This window comes from Danio rerio, chromosome 24 (assembly GCF_052040795.2).
Source record: "Danio rerio strain M-AB ecotype USA chromosome 24, GRCz13ab, whole genome shotgun sequence".
NCBI classification, from domain to species: domain Eukaryota; kingdom Metazoa; phylum Chordata; class Actinopteri; order Cypriniformes; family Danionidae; genus Danio; species Danio rerio.
The window spans coordinates 12101193-12119271 of NC_141044.1; the positions used below are offsets into that span (position 1 = coordinate 12101193).

An 18079-nucleotide genomic window follows, 5' to 3' on the forward strand; every position below is an offset into this window, starting at 1 on the left:
AGTGTCAAAGTCAGCAATCAAGAGAAAACTTCACCAGAGAGAATACACAGGGTTCACCACAAGAGATAAACCATTGGTGAGCCTCAAAAACAGGAAGGCCAGATAAGAGTTTAAAAAAATGCCTTCACAGAGCTGGAACAACATCATATGGACAGATGAGATCAAGATCAACCCATAATACCATTTCCTCTAGAAATCACTTCATTGGTAATGCTACATTTTTCAACAAAATAAGCATTCCAAACAAACTGTTTTTAAGGTCATAATTGGAGAAAGACAGCTAATAAAACAAGGCCTCACCAGAGTCTAACACTAAACATTTTAGGTGATGTATAGGATAACCTGAAAAAAGGCTGTTTTTTTTTCTCCAAACACGATTTCACTGAATAAGCTTGTTTGCCATTTTTCACTGAAGGCTGCAAACACTCATGCTTCAATCTGTCTCTGACCTATATATACTTAAAGCCAAAATTATTAGCCAGTCAATTATTTCCAATAACAAATGATGTTTAACACAGCAAATAATTTTAACAATATTTCCTATAATATTTTTTATGTGGAATAAATTTTGTTTGTTTTATTTCGACTGGAATAAAAGCTGTTTAAGTTTAAGGAAAATCATTTTAAGGTCAATATTATTAGCTCCCTTAAGCAATAATTTTATTCTATCGATACAAAACAAACCACTGATATACAATAAATTGTGTAATTATCCTAACTTGATATTTGTATTTATATTTGTACATTTGTATTTTTCAAGTAAAATATCATGGCATACATGTACTGTCATCATGTCAAAGATAAAAGATTTCAGTTACTGGAAAATAGCTATTAAAACAATTATGTTTAGAAATGTATTTAAAAAAAACAATTTTCTGTTACACATAAATTGGAAAAAAAATACGGGGGCCTTATAATTTATGTAGGGCAAACAATTCTGACTTCAACTATATATTGTAAAGGTAAATGTATCATCACCTTCAACTCCTCTATCACAGGGGGTGTACACCATCTCTCAGCTGTGTCCTTGTGTGTGGCATAATACTCCTTTACTTCCTATTAAAAACAACAAGATTAAAGAAAAAATATATACATTTCTTAATTGTGGACACAGATTAATAATAATCATAATTCTAACTATTACAGTTAATATTTTAATTCAAATTTGTGATTTTATGATTTTTTTATTATAATTTAAATTATATTTATATTTTTATAACTTTATTAATCCAAAAACCTCATCAACTTATAATTCTCATTTATCTTCTTGTACTCATGTGGTATTATTTGAAGAGTTTCCACAAACGGCATTTAGTGCTGACCTGTTCGGCAGGAAGTACATGCTTTCTCATGAACCTTTTGACATGCTGAAGAACGGCCTGTCCTTTGGAGGACTGCATAAACAGCTGATCAGAGATTGGTAGGGCCAGCGTGGGGCTGAAAACAAAAATAAATAATTTTTTTTAAATATCCTTTTTTTATAATCACAATTTAAATTTTAAACCAAAAATCCTGACAATAAAAGTACAACCAGTAATTACTCTCTTAAATACTGAATTACATAGTCTGCTCCTAAAGAAACTAAATTAAAGGATAAGCCAATGACAATTAAAATAAATTAAATTATTTCTGAACTTTGAAAACTTGAAAGCAACCATCAAAGGATTCATTCGTTTTCAGAATACAGATCTAGATATTTTAGATGAAGTCAGAGAACTTCCTTAAAAAAACCACTGCATAAATAATGTATTTTTATATCCTGTATTAGGTCTGCAGTGCAATGAACAAGCATCACAATGCCTGTAGGGAATGCATGCCCTGCTACAGTATGATGTGAAAAAACATGAGATATATACAGCTTAGGACCCAGAGATATACATCAAACAATGGATCAGTCTCCTTTTTTTCTGTTTAATGACAACTAACTCCGAACATTATCGCCATCAATGTCAATTTAAGAATAAGCTATTCCAAGAAATTTGATATGATTTTTATGTACTATATTCATTTACAATACATGAAATGCAACATTTTTTATTAATATTATAAATATATATTTTGATCAATATAATGAAGCAAAACATTTTTGACTGTAGGTTATGATTACAGTGCATCTCAAAAGTATTCATAGCGCTTCACTTTCTCCACATTCTTTTATGTTACAGCCTTATTCCAAAATTAATTTAATTCATTTATTTCCTCAAAATTCCGATGGTCACTCTGTCTGAGCTCCAGCGTTCTTTTGTTAAGAGAGAAGAACCTTACACAAGAACATCCATTTGTGCAGCAATCCACCAATCAGGCCTGTATGGTAGAGTGGCCAAACAGAAGCCACTTCCCGCCTGGAGTTTGTCAAAAGGCATCTAAGGGACCCTCAGACCATAAGAAACAAAGTTCTCTGGTCTGATGAGACTAAAACTGAACTCTTTAGAGCAGGGTTTTTCAAATTCTAAGACAGTGGGCCTCCCTTTTGACACAACTTATCCATTGGCGCCCCCCTCCTCCCAAACAAACACACACACACACACACACAGACACACACACACACACACACACACACACACACACACACACACACACACACACACACACACACACACACACACACACACACACATATATATATATATATATATATATATATATATATATATATATATATATATATATATACATACATACACAGTATATATAAAGACACAGACAGATGTCAGACTGTTAACTCACTTTTATCATCATTTGCATGAAAGTGCAATTATTTAGAGTAATAACAAGTATTTTAATATAACGTTTTTAAAACTAGGATGATGGTTCAATATGAATAGAACAGATCCAAGAACTGTCCATCCCAGTCAAAACAGTCGAAGTTTAGCGGGTCTCATGCTGTCATTAGCTAAAATATTTTGACAAACCACACATAAAGGTCGTGGTTCATCAGCTGGTCCTGTCCTCGTAAATCCTAAACTCAAATACTGATCATCATATTGTCGTCTTTTGGGTTTAAGCCCTGAACTTGAAGGCTTTTGTGGCGAGGGGGCGTGGCCGAGAGCCGTGGGAACGGAGTGAGGCCACCGCGCAAGTGCGCACCTGCCTCGGATCCCACGGAAGGAGCTCTGGATCATAAAAGGAGGAACAAGGGCAGAGGAAGCCAAGAGAGGACCGGGCCGGACATATTTTCCTTTTGCTTTCAGTTTGACGGCAACCTCCGTGAGGAGCTGCCGTCACTGTTATTAATAAATCATTTTAAAACTGTGTCGGTTCTCCGCCTCCTTCTTCCCGGCGGCCAAAGGGCTGTGAACTTCATTACAGCTTTGAATCGGGGGGTCTCAGAAACCGACCCATTGTATTAGCAGGCATATACCTGTATTGGCGGGCTTGCCAAACAGAAGCGAATTCACAGCTATGGCCTTCTGGGTAAAAAAGGTTTTCTTATATTTGACGTATTATTATTATTATTTTTTTTGCTTTATATAATTAAAACGTTTAAATATAATAAAAAATACATATAATAATTAAACTTAATAATTATATTTTTATAGTATTATATTTCTTCCCGCGCCTCCCCTGACATGCTCTGGCGCCCCCCAGGGGAGGAGCGCCTCACACTTTGAAAACCCCTGCTTTAGAGTGAATGCCAGGCGTTACATTTGGAGAAAACCGGGCACCGCTCATCACCCGGCTAATAACATCCCTACAGTGAAGCATGGTGGTGGCAGCATCATGCTGTGGGGATGTTTTTCAGCAGCAGGAACTGGAAGACTTGTCAGTATACAGGGAAAGATGAATGCAGCAATGTACAGAGACATCCTGAATGAAAACCTGCTTCAGACTGCTCTTGACCTCAGACTGGGGTGACGGTTCATCTACCAGCAAGACAATGACCCAAAGCACAACGCCAAATTATCAATAGAGTGGCTTCACAACAACTAAGTGAATGTCCTTGAGTGGCCCAGCCAGAGCCCAGACCTAAATCTTATTGAAAATCTCTGGAGAGATCTGAAAATGGCTGTACACTGTTGCTTCCCATCCAACCTGATAGAGTTTGAGAGGTACTGCAAAGAGGAATAGGCAAAAATTCCCAGACAGGTGTGCAAGGTTTGTGCCATCATATTCAAAAAGACTTGAGGTTGCAATTGCTGCCAAAGGTGCATCAACAAAATATTGAGCACATAATTGTGTACATGTGATTTTTTTTGTTTTTGAATTTTTAATACATTTGCAACAATTAAAAAAAAAATCTTTTTTTACATTGTCATTATAGGGTATTGTGTGTCGAATTTTTAGGAAATAAATTAATTTAATCCATTTTAGAAATAAGGCTGTGACATAAAAAATATGGAAAAAGTGAAGCGCCATGAATACTTTCTGGATGCACTGTATTTAGATTATGTTTGTTTAACTTCTTGTGTTTTTATTTAGGCCTACACCTACCAAAACCCTGGGTTAAAGGTATATTTTTGTAATTTTTTTGTATGCCTTCACAAAAATGATTCTGTATTTATACGCACATTCGCAGTAACCGCAGATATAACACTCCTAGCCATAATCAACCTACGATGAAAGTCCCTCCCACTTGGAAGCCTAAATGTGGCAAATATTGCTTGTGGGTCTGGATATTATTAGAACATAGGCAAAAAAGTTCTTACAGTTTACAATTACACAAGTTTTATTGAGGCTCTATATGATTAAAGTTTAAACACTGTTGTTACACTAAACATTTTGACAATGTTTTTGTTTTTTGTAGACTTTCAAGATCTGTTATTTTCTAGACAGAATGACAGAGGTCTCAGATTTTATCTAATAGATCTTAATTAGTTTTCCGAATATATTACTCTAAAGTTTATGTAGTGTTGAGACTGTGGGGTTCTACCTGAGGGCGATCTGTAAACCCAGCTCAGCTAATGGCTCCACACTCTCTCCAAACTCAGCTGCATCAACAGAACTGGCATTGCCCAATAGATGCCTTGCATAAATTCCCTAAAATGGTGAAAGAAATAGAATACTTACATGATAATCCATATTCTGATTAATTCTGGAATTCACTGATCATGTAATTTTCTGGAAGGTATATGGTTTTAACCACCATGGCTTGTACCTGGCAGCAATTGGCTGCACATACTTAAAATTAATACCTGTGCAATTGCAGCCATTTTGAAAATGGCCATGGCAACAAAAAAGTTTTGTTGAGGAAGAGATTTTGGGATCCCTCGACAAGAGCAGTAAATAGAGATGAGGTCATCTGGTGAAGGAATTCCTGTTAAAAACAAAAGAAAGATTATTACATGAAATATAGAGAGTTGTTAAAATGAAAAAGAAAAATCTATAAGATAAGATTTATTATGAGATGAAAAAGTTTATAAAAAAAACAATTATAAAGACATAAAAAACAAGCAACTTTCTTCCTTTGTGAATGGCTGCTTTGTGAAGTTGTTGCACTGCTTTGGTCTTTTCAGCTTAATACCTATGTGGGAGTGCATGAACCAAACCATAAGCACCATACTATGATATATACAGTTACCTGTAGATCCAGACTGTCAGCTTTAAGTTTAGGGTATTTACATCCAAATTAGATGAACGGTGTAGGAATTACAACATTTTGCATATGTGCCTCCCACTTGTTAAGGGACCAAAAGTAACTGAACAATTGGCTTCTAAAGCCTGATTTATACTTCTGCGTCAGGTGACCGGCGTAACCCACGGCGCAGGCAACGCGCGTGGCTGTGCATTTATACTTCTGCGCGCTGTCTCTGTCGGTCTGCATTAACACTTCCGAAACGCTAGTTGGCAGTGAGGTGTAAATGTTCCTCTGTGTCAAGTTTCTTCGCTACTTTTTTGCATTTCCTGAACACTTCCGGGATGTACAAGTGGCTCAAACTCGCTCATTTTGAGGCAGGAACCGGCGGACGTGCAACAACTTTAACTATGAGGTAAACACAAAACAAAACTTTCCATCCGGAGCTCCTTCACGGGACTCCACACTTGTAAACAATCGCTCGCGCGGCGTCGCGCCATTCGCGCGCCTCTCGGTCCCGCCCAGACTCGTCAGCGCTACCAAGCCGACCAATCACAGAGCTTACGCTACGCGTCGTTGCGACGTGTAGTTACATTTTTTGAGAGGTGCACGTCAGTGACGGCGATGGCCACGGCGAAGGGCTACGCGTCAGCGCCGTAGCATACGCCGGTGTTTGACGCAGAAGTATAAATCAGGCTTAAGCTGTTCCATGGCCACGTGTGTGTTATTCCCTCATTATCATAATTACAATGAGCAGATAACAGGTCCAGTTAATTCCAAGTGTGCTATTTGAATTTGGAAACTGTTAATGTCAACTCTCCATAGACCTGCCACTTTCAGTTAAGCAAGCCATCATTAGACATGAACATCAGGCATGGTCAAAACAACTGTTTGGAACATTCTTAATAAGAAAGAACGCACCAGTAAGCTCAGGAATACCAAAAGACCCGGAAAACCAAAAAAACAACTGTGGTGGACGACCAAAGAATTGTTTTCCTTGGTAAAGAAAAAACCCTTCACAACAGTTGGCCAGATTAAGAACACTCTCCAGGTAGGTGTAGGTGTATGTGTGTCAGAGTCGACAATAAAGAGAAGACTACGCCAGAGTGAATACAGAGGGTTCACCACAAGATGTTAATCATAGCTGAGCCTCTAAAACAAAAAGGCCAGTTTAGAATCCTAAAAAGGCCATGATCAACTTGTACCAGAGTGATAGGAAGAGAAGATTAAGGAGAAGGAAAGGAACTGCTTATGATCCTAAGCAGTAAAGCATGGTGATAGTAGTGACATGGCGTGGGCATGATTTATGCTGACTGCTGACAAAAGCAGAAGGATGAATTCTGAAGTGTTTCAGGCAATTTTTTCTTCTCTATTTTCTGCTCATATTAAGCCAAATGCTTCAGAATGCATTGGACGACGTGAAGCGTGCAGATAGAGAATGACCCAAAGCAAAAACAACCAAAGAGTTTTTGAAGGGAAAGAAGTGGAATGTTATGCAATGGCCAAGTCAATCACCTGACCTGAATCTGATTGAGCATGCATTTCTCTTGCTAAAGACAAAACTGAAGAAAAAATGCCCCAAAAACAAGCAAGAACTGAAGACAGTTGCAGTAGAGGCCCGGCAGAGCACCACCCAGGAATGAAACCCATCATCTGGTGATGTCTATGCATTCCAGACCTCAGGCTGTAATTGACTGCAATGAATTTGCAACAAAGTATTAAAAAGTGAATTTTTTATTTATCAATATAAATAAAAATTGTATTTATAAGAATTTTTTATTTATCAATATTTATCAATAGAGCTGCTTTTGGTCTCTTAAAAAGTGATAATTTCTGGAAGCTGATTCCACCACCAAGTGGCATAGTACCTGAAAGCAGATTCACCATGCTTTGAGTGAACTCTTGGAATTTCTTACTTGCTTGATCATAATGATCTGAGTGATCTACTAGTTTTGTATTCAGTGAGCATCTGCATTTTATTGAATTGAGGTCCTAGGCCATTTAGTGATTTACAGACAAGTAATAATGCTTTAATTTATCTATTCCAGATCGGTGAGGAGTCCATTACAGTAATCCACCCTGTAGGTGATAAAAGCATGAAACGAGCTTTTTTAAGCCTCATTGGAAACAACGCATCTAGTTCTTGCAATGTTTTTGACATGATAGTATGATGATTTAGTTCCCCTTCGGTTGGGGAACTCCAGTGCTATAAGTGGATTTGATGTTCTTAATCCACGTATGGGAGGATTCGGTTCAGAAGCCGCTTGTCTGAAAGAGTATTGAACGGGCCAATGAAAGCAATGAATTGGCAGCGTAAGCTTGCGCAGGTGTGCTGCATTGCCAATTAACTGAGCATATAAGCACACCTGGTGCCAGCAAACGCCATCCTTTTCGCTTCAGAGACTTTTCTGAAAGAGTTCATGAGGGTTCCTCTTGCTGAGATACAGCCACATCGAGCGAACGAGTGTCTCCCGGTCCAGAGCGAGTCCACGCAGCGGCAGACGGTCGAGCTGGGTTTTTTACAGCGTCCCTTTGGGTCCGGTCCGCCAGAGTGGTGCGTATTGTTGCAAACTTCCTAAAAGAGCAACACAGTCGTGCAGCACGTCCTTTTCAGGATGGCGCTCCGACTGTGCGTTTCTGGTTGCGGGGGTTTCCTGGCTCCGGATAATGGGCAAGATCACTGCATTACATGTTTGGGGGTCCAGCATGTCAATGTGGTGCTCGGGGGCGGTTTATGTCATCACTGCGATGCCATGACCGTCGCGCAGTTGAGATTGCGGCTAACTTTCGTAAAAGAGTGAGCCACCCCAGTCGCCTCCTGCTCTGCAGCGGGCGCTCGGGCAGATCTGAGGGTTCCAGCGAGAGATAATCCGCCGCCTAAGGGCTCACGGACCTCTCGCTCCTCCAAGCGCTCCATCCAAGCTTCAGGTACTGGGAGTAATCCGTCTAACCAGAAGGTAGCTCTCACGCTTGCTGACACCGGTGATCAGATGTCCTCCGCGGCATCGGAGGGTGGGCTTTCATTGTCCGACGATGATCCGGACCCGCTCGCCCCCTCTGTGCAAGCGAGCGCCGTCAAAACGGATCCTGAAGCGGACATGTTGGCCGTGCTTTCTCGGGCTGCTTCGGCCATCGAGTTGGAGATGGTTCATCCCTCAGCCCCGCGGCCGGACTGACTAGATAGGTGTTACGTAGAAGACCAGAAGGTGAAACCTTTGAAGCCTCTCGTCCCCTTCTTCCCAGAAGTGCACAGTAGGCTCACGCAGTCTTGGAGGGCACCTTTCTCTGCCCGCGCTGCGTCCGCCTCCGCCCTCACCACCCTGGATGGTGGAGCTGCCAGGGGGTATGAGGCGATCCCGCCGGTGGAGCGCGCCATTGCGGTCAATCTCTGTCCACGTGGCGCCCCTACTTGGCGCGGTCCGCCCCGTCTCCCGTCCAAAGCCTGTAGGTTATCTGCCTCCCTCGGAGCTAGAGCTTACAAGGCTGCGGGCCAGGCAGCTTCCGCCTTGCACGCGATGGCCACCTACCAGCGCTACCAAGCGCAGGCGCTGGCCGAGCTGCACGAGGGTGGGTCTAACCCAGGCTTGTTACACGAGCTGCGCACCGCGACCGACTATGCTCTCCGGACTACTAAGTCCGCCGCTTGTGCGCTGGGGAAGACGATGTCCACACTTGTGGTCCAGGAACGCCACCTCTGGCTAAACCTGGCTGATATGCGTGATGTTGACAAAGTTCGCTTTCTTGACTCGCCCATATCCCAGGCTGGCCTGTTTGGCGACACCGTAGGTGAATTCACCCAGGAGTTCAAGGCGGTGAAGGAGCAGTCGGATGCGATGGGCAATGTCATCTATCGTCGGGACCGTAAGCTCGCTCCGTCCCCCGCCGAGCCATCCACCTCCGCTGCTCCTCGCCGAGGGCACCCGCCAATGGCTGCTGCCCTGCACCCGCCTTCCCCTTCCCCGGATGTCACAGCTCAAGCCTTGCCAGTCTGGGATGCGCTGCCTCTCAGCTCGCATGGTCTGCATGCTCCACCAGCGGCTCACGGGCGCTGGGGCGACGGTCTCCCTTCTCCTAGCCCCCAAGCCCCCTCTTTGGAGTCAGGGTGCGGAGCCAGAGCGAATCACTCTCCTCCAGCTCTTCTGTGGGACCCTCACGCTCCCCGAATCAGCACACCCGCTCCGCACTGCCCCTCCGCGGGTACGTCAGCGATTGCTGCGATGAAGTCATTAGCGAGGGCTCTGCCAGCCTGGTTAGCGCGGGCCAGCCCCTCGCGGTGGCTCACACGCACGATCAGACACAACTAAGAGCTTCAGTTCTCGAAACGGCCTCCCAAGTTCACGGGCGTGTATTTCACCAGGGTCGATCCCCTGTCCGCCCCTGTCTTGCGAGAGGAGATTGCTGCCCTCCTGGCGAAGGGTGCAATCGAGCTGGTACCTCCAGTCGAGATGGAGAGCGGGTTTTACAGCCCGTACTTCATCATACCCAAAAAGAGCGGTGGGTCACGGCCAATCCTAGATCTGCGCGTTTTGAACCGCTGCCTTCGCAAGCTGCCGTTCAAAACGATTACGCAGAAGTGCATCCTCCGATGCGTTCGTCCTCAGGATTAGTTTGCAGCCATAGACTGGAAGGATGCATATTTTCATGTCTCCATCCTTCCGCGCCACCCTCAGTTTCTGGGGTTTGCGTTCGAGGGTCGAGCATGGTCGAGGGTCCTCCCCTTCGGGCTCTCTCTGTCTCCGCGGGTCTTCACCAAACTAGCGGAGGGTGCCCTAGCGCCCCTTCGGCTCGCGGGCATCCGCATACTCAATTATCTCGACGATTGGCTGATTTTAGCCCACTCGAGGGAGTAATTGACTTCGCACAGAGACGAGGTGCTCCGGCATCTCCGCCTATTAGGGTTGCAGGTCAACTGGGAAAAGAGCAAACTCGCCCCAGTGCAGAGAATCTCTTTTCTCGGGATGGAGTTGGACTCGGTCACCATGGTAGCGCGCCTCCCTGGAGAGCGCGCTCGCCTGTTGCTGAACTGTCTGAGGGAGCTCGACAGCAAAAGAGTTGTCCCACTGAAATACTTTCAGAGGCTCCTGGGGCATATGGCATTTGCTGCGGCTGTCACGCCGCTCGGACTGCTCCATATGAGACCACTACAGCACTGGCTTCGAGATCGAGTTCCAAGACGTGCATGGCAGGCGGGCGCACACCGAGTCTCTGTTACTGCGCAGTGTCGCTGCACCCTCAGCCCCTGGAACAACCTCTCGTTCCTGCAGGCCGGTTTGCCTCTGGGACAGGTGTCCAGTCATGTTGTTGTCTCAACAGATGCTTCCAACACGGGCTAGGGAGCCGTGTGTCGCGGGCATGTAGCTGCGGGCCTGTGGGAAGGTGCCCAGCTGCATTGGCATTTCAATCGCCTAGAGCTGTTGGCAGTGTTCCTTGCTCTCCACCGTTTTTCTCTGGTGTTGGAGCAGCAACACGTGCTGGTCAGGACGGACAGTACGGCGGCGGCAGCGTTTATCAACCGCATGGGCCCACCGTCTGCTCCTCTGGAGTCACCCGCGGCTGAAATCGCTGTGCGCCATTCACATCTCAGGTATGCTCAACCGTGCAGCCGATGCGCTCTCACGGCAGCAGATTCACTCTGGAGAATAGAGACTCCACCCCGAGTCTGTTCAGCTGATATGGGCGCGATTCGAGGAGGCCCAGATAGATCTGTTTGCCTCCCCCGAGAACGCTCATTGCCAGTTGTTTTATTCCCTGACCGAGGGCACTCTCGGCACGGATGCACTGGCCCACAGCTGGCCTCGGGGCATACACAAGTATGCGTTTCCCCCAGTGAGCTTGATCGCGCAGCTACTGTGCAAGGTCAGGGAGGACGAGGAGCAGGTTCTGTTAGTTGCGCCCCTCTGGCCCAACCGGACCTGGATATCAGAGCTCTCCCTCCTCGCGACGGCCCTCCTCTGGCAGATCCCTTTGAGAGAGGACCTACTTTCTGAGGGACAAGGCACCATCTGGCACCCTCGATCTCTGGAACCTCCGCGTGTGGTCCCTAGACGCGAGGAAGACTTAGGTAACCTGCCGTCCGCGGTGGTTGATACCATCACTCAGGCTAGAGCCCCCTCCATGAGGCGCGCCTACGCCCTGAAGTGGAGTCTATTCACTGAATGGTGTGTCTCTCGCAGAGAAGACCCTCGACCTTGCCAGATCAGTGTTGTGCTCTCTCCTTCAAGACAAGCTGGATAGCAGGCTGTTGCCCTCCACTTTCAAGGTTTACGTTGCCGCCATCTCCACTCACCATGATGCGGTGGCTGGTGGCACCGTGGGAAAGCATAACATCATCATCCGGTTCCTCAGAGGTGCTAGGCGAATTAATCCAACTCACCCCCCTCTCATGACCTCTTGGGATCTCGCCCTCGTCCTCACGAGCCTGTGATCAGATCCCTTCGAGCCACTCGTTTCAGTATCCTTAAGATTTCTGTCCCTGAAAACAGCTCTGCTGGTCGCGTTTAAGAGGGTCGGGGACCTGGAGGCATTTTCGGTCAGTGACTCGTGCCTGGAATTCGGGTCTGATTTTTCTCACGTTATCCAGAGACCCCGCCCGGGTTATGTGCCCAAAGTTCCTACCACTCCCTTTAGAGATCAGGTAGTAACCCTGCATGCGCTGCCCCCGGAGGAGGCAGACCCAGCCCTTTCCTTACTCTGTCCAGTTCGCGCCCTGTGCATTTATGTGGACCGTACTCAGTACTTTAGATCTTCTGAGCAGCTCTTTGTCTGTTATGGCAGACGGCAGCAGGGAAGTACCGTGTCCAAACAAAGATTATCCCACTGGATTGTGGAGGCCATTTCATGTGCTTATTTGAGCAGAGGCCAGCCGCATCCCCCGGGAGTGCGTGCACACTCCACTCGGAGTGTTGCATCCTCTTGGGCGCGTGCACGCGGCGCCTCTTTAACAGACATTTGTAGAGCTGCGGGCTAGGCGACACCCAACACATTTGCAAGGTTTTACAATCTGCGAGTGGAGCCGGTTTCCTCAAGAGTGTTAGGTGACCCTTGGTGATTGAGGAAACAACTCAGTGGGGTGTTGTAGCACGCTTGCGGTGCCTTTTTTCCCTAACACGGAGAGATGTGCAACTTCCTGTCTGTCAGTAAAGTTCCCCTTTTGGTGGGGGAACTTCCCCAGCACTGACTCAGCAGAGGAGTCACCAGCTGGCCCACTACATTAGGTCTGCCGCTGGTCAGCCCGCGTTTTTGGGTATAGGTGCCGGCTATGTGCGATCCCCTCTGGCGATCCCATATGCTTGTTTCCGCCACGGTTAAAGTTCCCCCCCTGGGTGGACCCGTGCCTTCCCTATCCGCTAACCACCTCTTATGCGCACTCCCCCTCCTTAGGGTTAGTCCATATGTAATTCCATTTGTCTCCCTATTGGGTGCGGATGGTCTCCGCTGCGTCCTCCCTACCGGGATTGCACGCTTCCCAACGTACTGTCGTATTTCCTAGAATTATCTAGACGCTAGCGACTCCCAAAAAAATATACATATTCCGTAAAGCTTCTTTTGAAGTGGGGATAAGTTAGGCCCAAGGGCACGTTGGAGGACCGCGCCTTCCATGATTTGGGTATGTCACGCTTGCCTGACTGCCCTCTCCTCGGAGGCGTTGGAAACGTGCAGTCATTATGGCGCTTTCAATGGCTCCCATACGTGGACTTAGAACATCAAATCCACTTATAGCACTGGAGTTCCCCAACCGAAGGGGAACGTTCGAGGTTACAGAAGTAACCCTTCGTTCCCCGAGGAGGGGAACGGAAGTGCTATACTCCGTCGCCATAATGACTGTCCCTTAGCTGTTTAAAAGTCCCTTCAGCTTAAAAAGGATGGCGTTTGCTGGCGCCAGGTGTGCTTATATGCTAAGTTAATAGGCAATGCAGCACACCTGCGCAAGCTTACGCTGCCAATTCATTGCTTTCATTGGCCCGTTCAATACTCTTTCAGACAAGCGGCTTCTAAACTGAATCCTCCCATACGTGGATTTAGAACATCAAATCCACTTATAGCACTTCCGTTTCCCTCCTCGGGGAACGAAGGGTTACTTCTGTAACCTCGAACATTACTGCTTTGACATGACTACTAAAACTAAAATCTGACTCCAAAATCACACCAGAATCTTGACCTTATTTTTTGTGAATTGACCACTAGAGCCAAGGCAGGCATTCACTTTGAAAACCTAATTTCTATTTCCAAATGCAATGACTTTGACATAGCTTCAGCATAGTGTCATCAGCATAGCTGTGGTAAGGAATATGGTTTTGGGTGATCAAGAAAAAAAAACAGTAAAACCCTTAACAACAGTGAATAAAATGTGTAAAACCTTAGTTATAAGTGAATCTACAAGTATGGTCAAGATTGTATGGGGGTCCTTGTCCCTTTTACTGCATTGATTTTAGGATCATCAATGCAAATATTAAAACACCCAGCAATGGTAAAATAGTCAAATTAAGAGGTTGATAAGAGTTCTGTAAAATCAGCAATAAAAGCTGGATAATTTTTGGAGGTCTGTAGATAATGATCAGTAAAATGCTTGGAGCACCATGTGCTGTACTCAGATATTCCATGGCCAAATAGCCACTAACTGGCACTTGTTTACATTCAGCAATTCCTCCACCTCTCCTTTTAGCTCTGCAGACACTCATGAAATTATAGTTTGAAGGAGCTGCTTAATTTAGGACTGCCATTAAGCCAGCAAAATTCAGGCATATTGTTTTATAAAATCCTTGACTATAAGTGACTTATTGTTGAGTGATCAGATGTTTAACCCCCTAGGGTCAGGAAATACATGCATTTTAGAACATCTGTATGTAATGACCATAAAAAGAGCTCTATAATTAATTATAATTAAAAAATACTTTATTTTTTGTCACATTGATAAGAGAACACAGATTTCAAAACAGTAAAGTATCTATCTTTATTTGTATATTCATAATTACCACAAACAATATGTTTTTGTAAAATTGTTAAAACAAATATGGGGTCCTATCCAACGCAATCTCTAGGCAATTCGTAACTTTTTGATTTAGTGGCTAATTCATATGAATTCGTACGATCTAATTCGAACAATTTAGTTCTATTTTGATTATCACCCAATGACGGTTGGGGTTAGGGGTGGGCTTGGGTCCAACGCCTCCTTTTTAAAATCGTACATTTACGTATGACTGAACTCCTACAAATTTGTACGAATTAACCAGTAAACTGACAAAACAGAAAATACTTACGTTTCCTCGTTAGAGCAAGCTGGCTCTATCATACACCCATCGCAAGAAGGCGCAAGACCTGTTGCCCTTACGTGCTGCTATTTTCAGACCCATGCAACCTTAATTTTCCTGTTTTACGCTACGTTGTTTTAATAGCAAATGCATTTGCACCACTTTGTGAACTCATGGGTGTTAAGGCGCATTGCTGGCACGTTGCTATTTTGAGGTACTAAAATAGACTACGCAATAGACCAACTGAAAGCAGATCTAAAGTTCGGCGCAGAGCGCGTCAGTTGTGTGCCTCGCTTACACAATGCTTAAAACATGTTGCTTAAAACATGCAGGATGTACAGCAATACGCACATATCTTTACAAATAAAAAAAAAATAAAGAATTAAAATATTTTAAAAACATATTATTTTCCACATAAATATAAAAACCACTGCCTTTTGGCCTTCTTCATGTCGGAGGGCTTTTTTCAGTTTATTCATGATAATATGCTTTTGTATAATGCAATTATTATTATTAGTATTATTTATGATATTCATATTTATATTTGTTTTATTAAAAACAAGCTTAGATTTTTCCACCTGTCAGGTTTTGAAACATATGGGGCATAACATGTGTTTGGCTATAACTCAGGTGTTTGAGCACACTTCGATATTTTTGTTCATTTATTCCTTTGCTGGAAATTAGAACTGAATTAAGAAAAAATTTTCAAACAAATCTTTGCGCTTAACAAACAAAAATAATTATGTAGGCCAATGAATGTCTGTGCGTACAACACGTTTCCCTATGCACAAAAGAGAAAAAGTGAAAGAAAAGGTAGATTTGAGGAGGCTCAGGGCTATATTTTGACGGTCCATGCGCAGAGCGCAAAACGCAGGGCGCAAACGCTTTCAGGGCGTATCAGAACGCATTTTTTGCTAACTTAAGGACAGGAAAATCCCCTTTGTGCCATGGCGCATGGTCTAAAAGGGTTGAGTTATTTTCTTAATGAGTTATAGGTGTGTTTTGAGAATAAACCAATTAGAGTCTCATCTCCCATTACCTTTAAGAGCCAGCTGTGTCGCGAGATTTGTTTCAAAACTATTTCTAAATTGAGTTCTAATTTCCAGCAAACGAATAAATGATTAATAATAATAAAGTGTGTTCAAAAACCTAAGTTATTTCCAAATACACCTGCTATGCCCCATAGGGTCTAAAACCAGACAGGTGGACAAATCTAAGCTTGTTTTTTATAAAACAAATATAAATATGGGTATAATAAATAATACTGCTAATAATAATAACATTATACAAAAGCAAATTGAATGAACTGAAAAAGCCTCCCGAGATGAAGAAAGTATAAAGGCAGGGGTTTTTAAATTCATGTAGGCTAGAAATTAATATGTTTTGTATTATTTTAATCATTTATATTTATATCCTATATATATATATATATATATATATATATATATCCTATATATATATATATATATATATATATATATATATATATATATATATATATATATATATATATCTTTAAGATATATCTTTTTCATATGTAAAGATATTTGCGTATTGTTCTACATCTTGTGTGTAGTGTGTAAGCCAGGCGAACTTTGCGCCAGACAATACGCCGACTTTGTTCTGGTCTAAAGAACAGACTATTTACAGTTTCTCAAAATAGCAACGCGCAAAAAAGCGCCTGCTTTTTTAGACCAGAACGCCTATGAGCGCACATTTGAGCGCAAATGCATTTGCTATTTAAACAGTGTGGCGCAACACCTCAAAATGACCCTTGCGCCAAGCTTAAAGTAGTAAAAGACTATTGCGCCGCGCCTTGCGCCACATTGCGCCGGGTGTATGATAGGGCCCTCAGTCTTTATCCTCTCGCTGCAGATGCTGTTTAATCGTTTTCTCACTAATGAAGCGTTCAGTTTTTCCACTTACAAAGTCCGCCATGTAAATAGCAAATATGCCATGGTGCGACCAAATGACTCCTAAAGGGAATGAGAGATTATACTCTGATTGGTTTATTCTCAAAACACACCCATAAATCATTAAGAGAATGAGCTAAACCCTGTAAGACCATGCGCCACGGCGCAGAGCCTATTTTTCCATCCTTAAAATAGCAAAAGTGGATTCGGACACACCATTAATGCTTTTGCATCCTGCGCTTCTGACTTTGGACCTGGATTGTTAAAATAGAGCCCATGGAGTGCTTTCTGTCAACATGACTGGCAAACACTTAAATGAGCAAATACTTTTTGAAATCAAACATTTTGTGGATTGGGAATCCACATGGAATGAATGCAATTCAGTATTTGCAGATAAGAGCTCATTATTTGCTAATGAGTTCCCGCCTTTTACATTCAAACCCAAATCATTTGTAAAATCAAATTTCCATATTTATTCATAAAGTTAAATAAAAAGTCATTAAATTTTATATGATGTAATGTAATTGTGTTTTGTGTGAATGTAGTTTAAAATAGTATTTATTCCTGTGATCACAGCTTAGTCTTCAGTGTCTCAAACCCATTTCTGAAATTAAATTATGTAAAAAAAGGTTTAATATTAATATGCTGAATTAATTTAAAATGCGCCACACATTCTCTATTGGAGACAGGTCAGGACTGCAAGCAGGCCAGTCAAATACCTGTATCCTGTCCTCTGCAGTCAGGACTTTGTAATGTGTGCAAAATAGGGTTTTTATTTTCTTGAAGGCAGCATATTGTGCTCCAAAATCTCTGTACTTTTCAGCATTGATGATGCCATCACACGGTGCTGTCTCAGACGCAGAAAAGCTAGTTTATGGTTTTATGACTACTAGGCTAGATTACTGTAATGCTCTGTTCGTTGGTTGCCCAGTATCCTCTATTAAAAAAATGCAGCTGCCAGAGATCTTACAAGGTTATGAAAATATGACCATATCACCTTAATTTTATCCTCTGTACACTGGTTGCCTATTAAGTTCCATATTAATTATAAAATATAGCTTCTCGAAATAATCTCGAAATCTCGAAATAATCTAACTCCTGTTTATCTAACCAACATTCTGTCTCACTACAATCAATAACACTATCTAAGATCTCAAAACCCAGCCTTTCTAGTAGTACCCAGAATAGCAAAGTGCACTAAAGGAGGTAGAGACTTCTCATTTATGGCTCCTAAACTCTGGAATAACCTTCCTAATAATGGCAGAGGCTTAGACACACTCTCTCAGTTCTAGATTAAGACTCTTAGTAACTAGATTAAAGATCTATCTTTTCAGTATGGCATACAAACTATGCATCACATAACGGCATAAATACATATTTGTTGTCAAACTGGCAATCCTCTGCCC

The 18079-nt window shown here is 43.1% G+C and overlaps 1 protein-coding gene across 1 annotated transcript in view; it reads right to left on the minus strand.

The window, feature by feature from the left end:
* Positions 1 to 18079, minus strand: part of acad11 (acyl-CoA dehydrogenase family, member 11) — a 108288-nt gene that overhangs the window by 74954 nt on the left and 15255 nt on the right. The window contains 4 exon segments of the mRNA NM_200178.1: positions 979 to 1056; positions 1323 to 1437; positions 4871 to 4977; positions 5133 to 5254. Coding sequence (NP_956472.1) covers positions 979 to 1056; positions 1323 to 1437; positions 4871 to 4977; positions 5133 to 5254 — 422 coding nt within the window.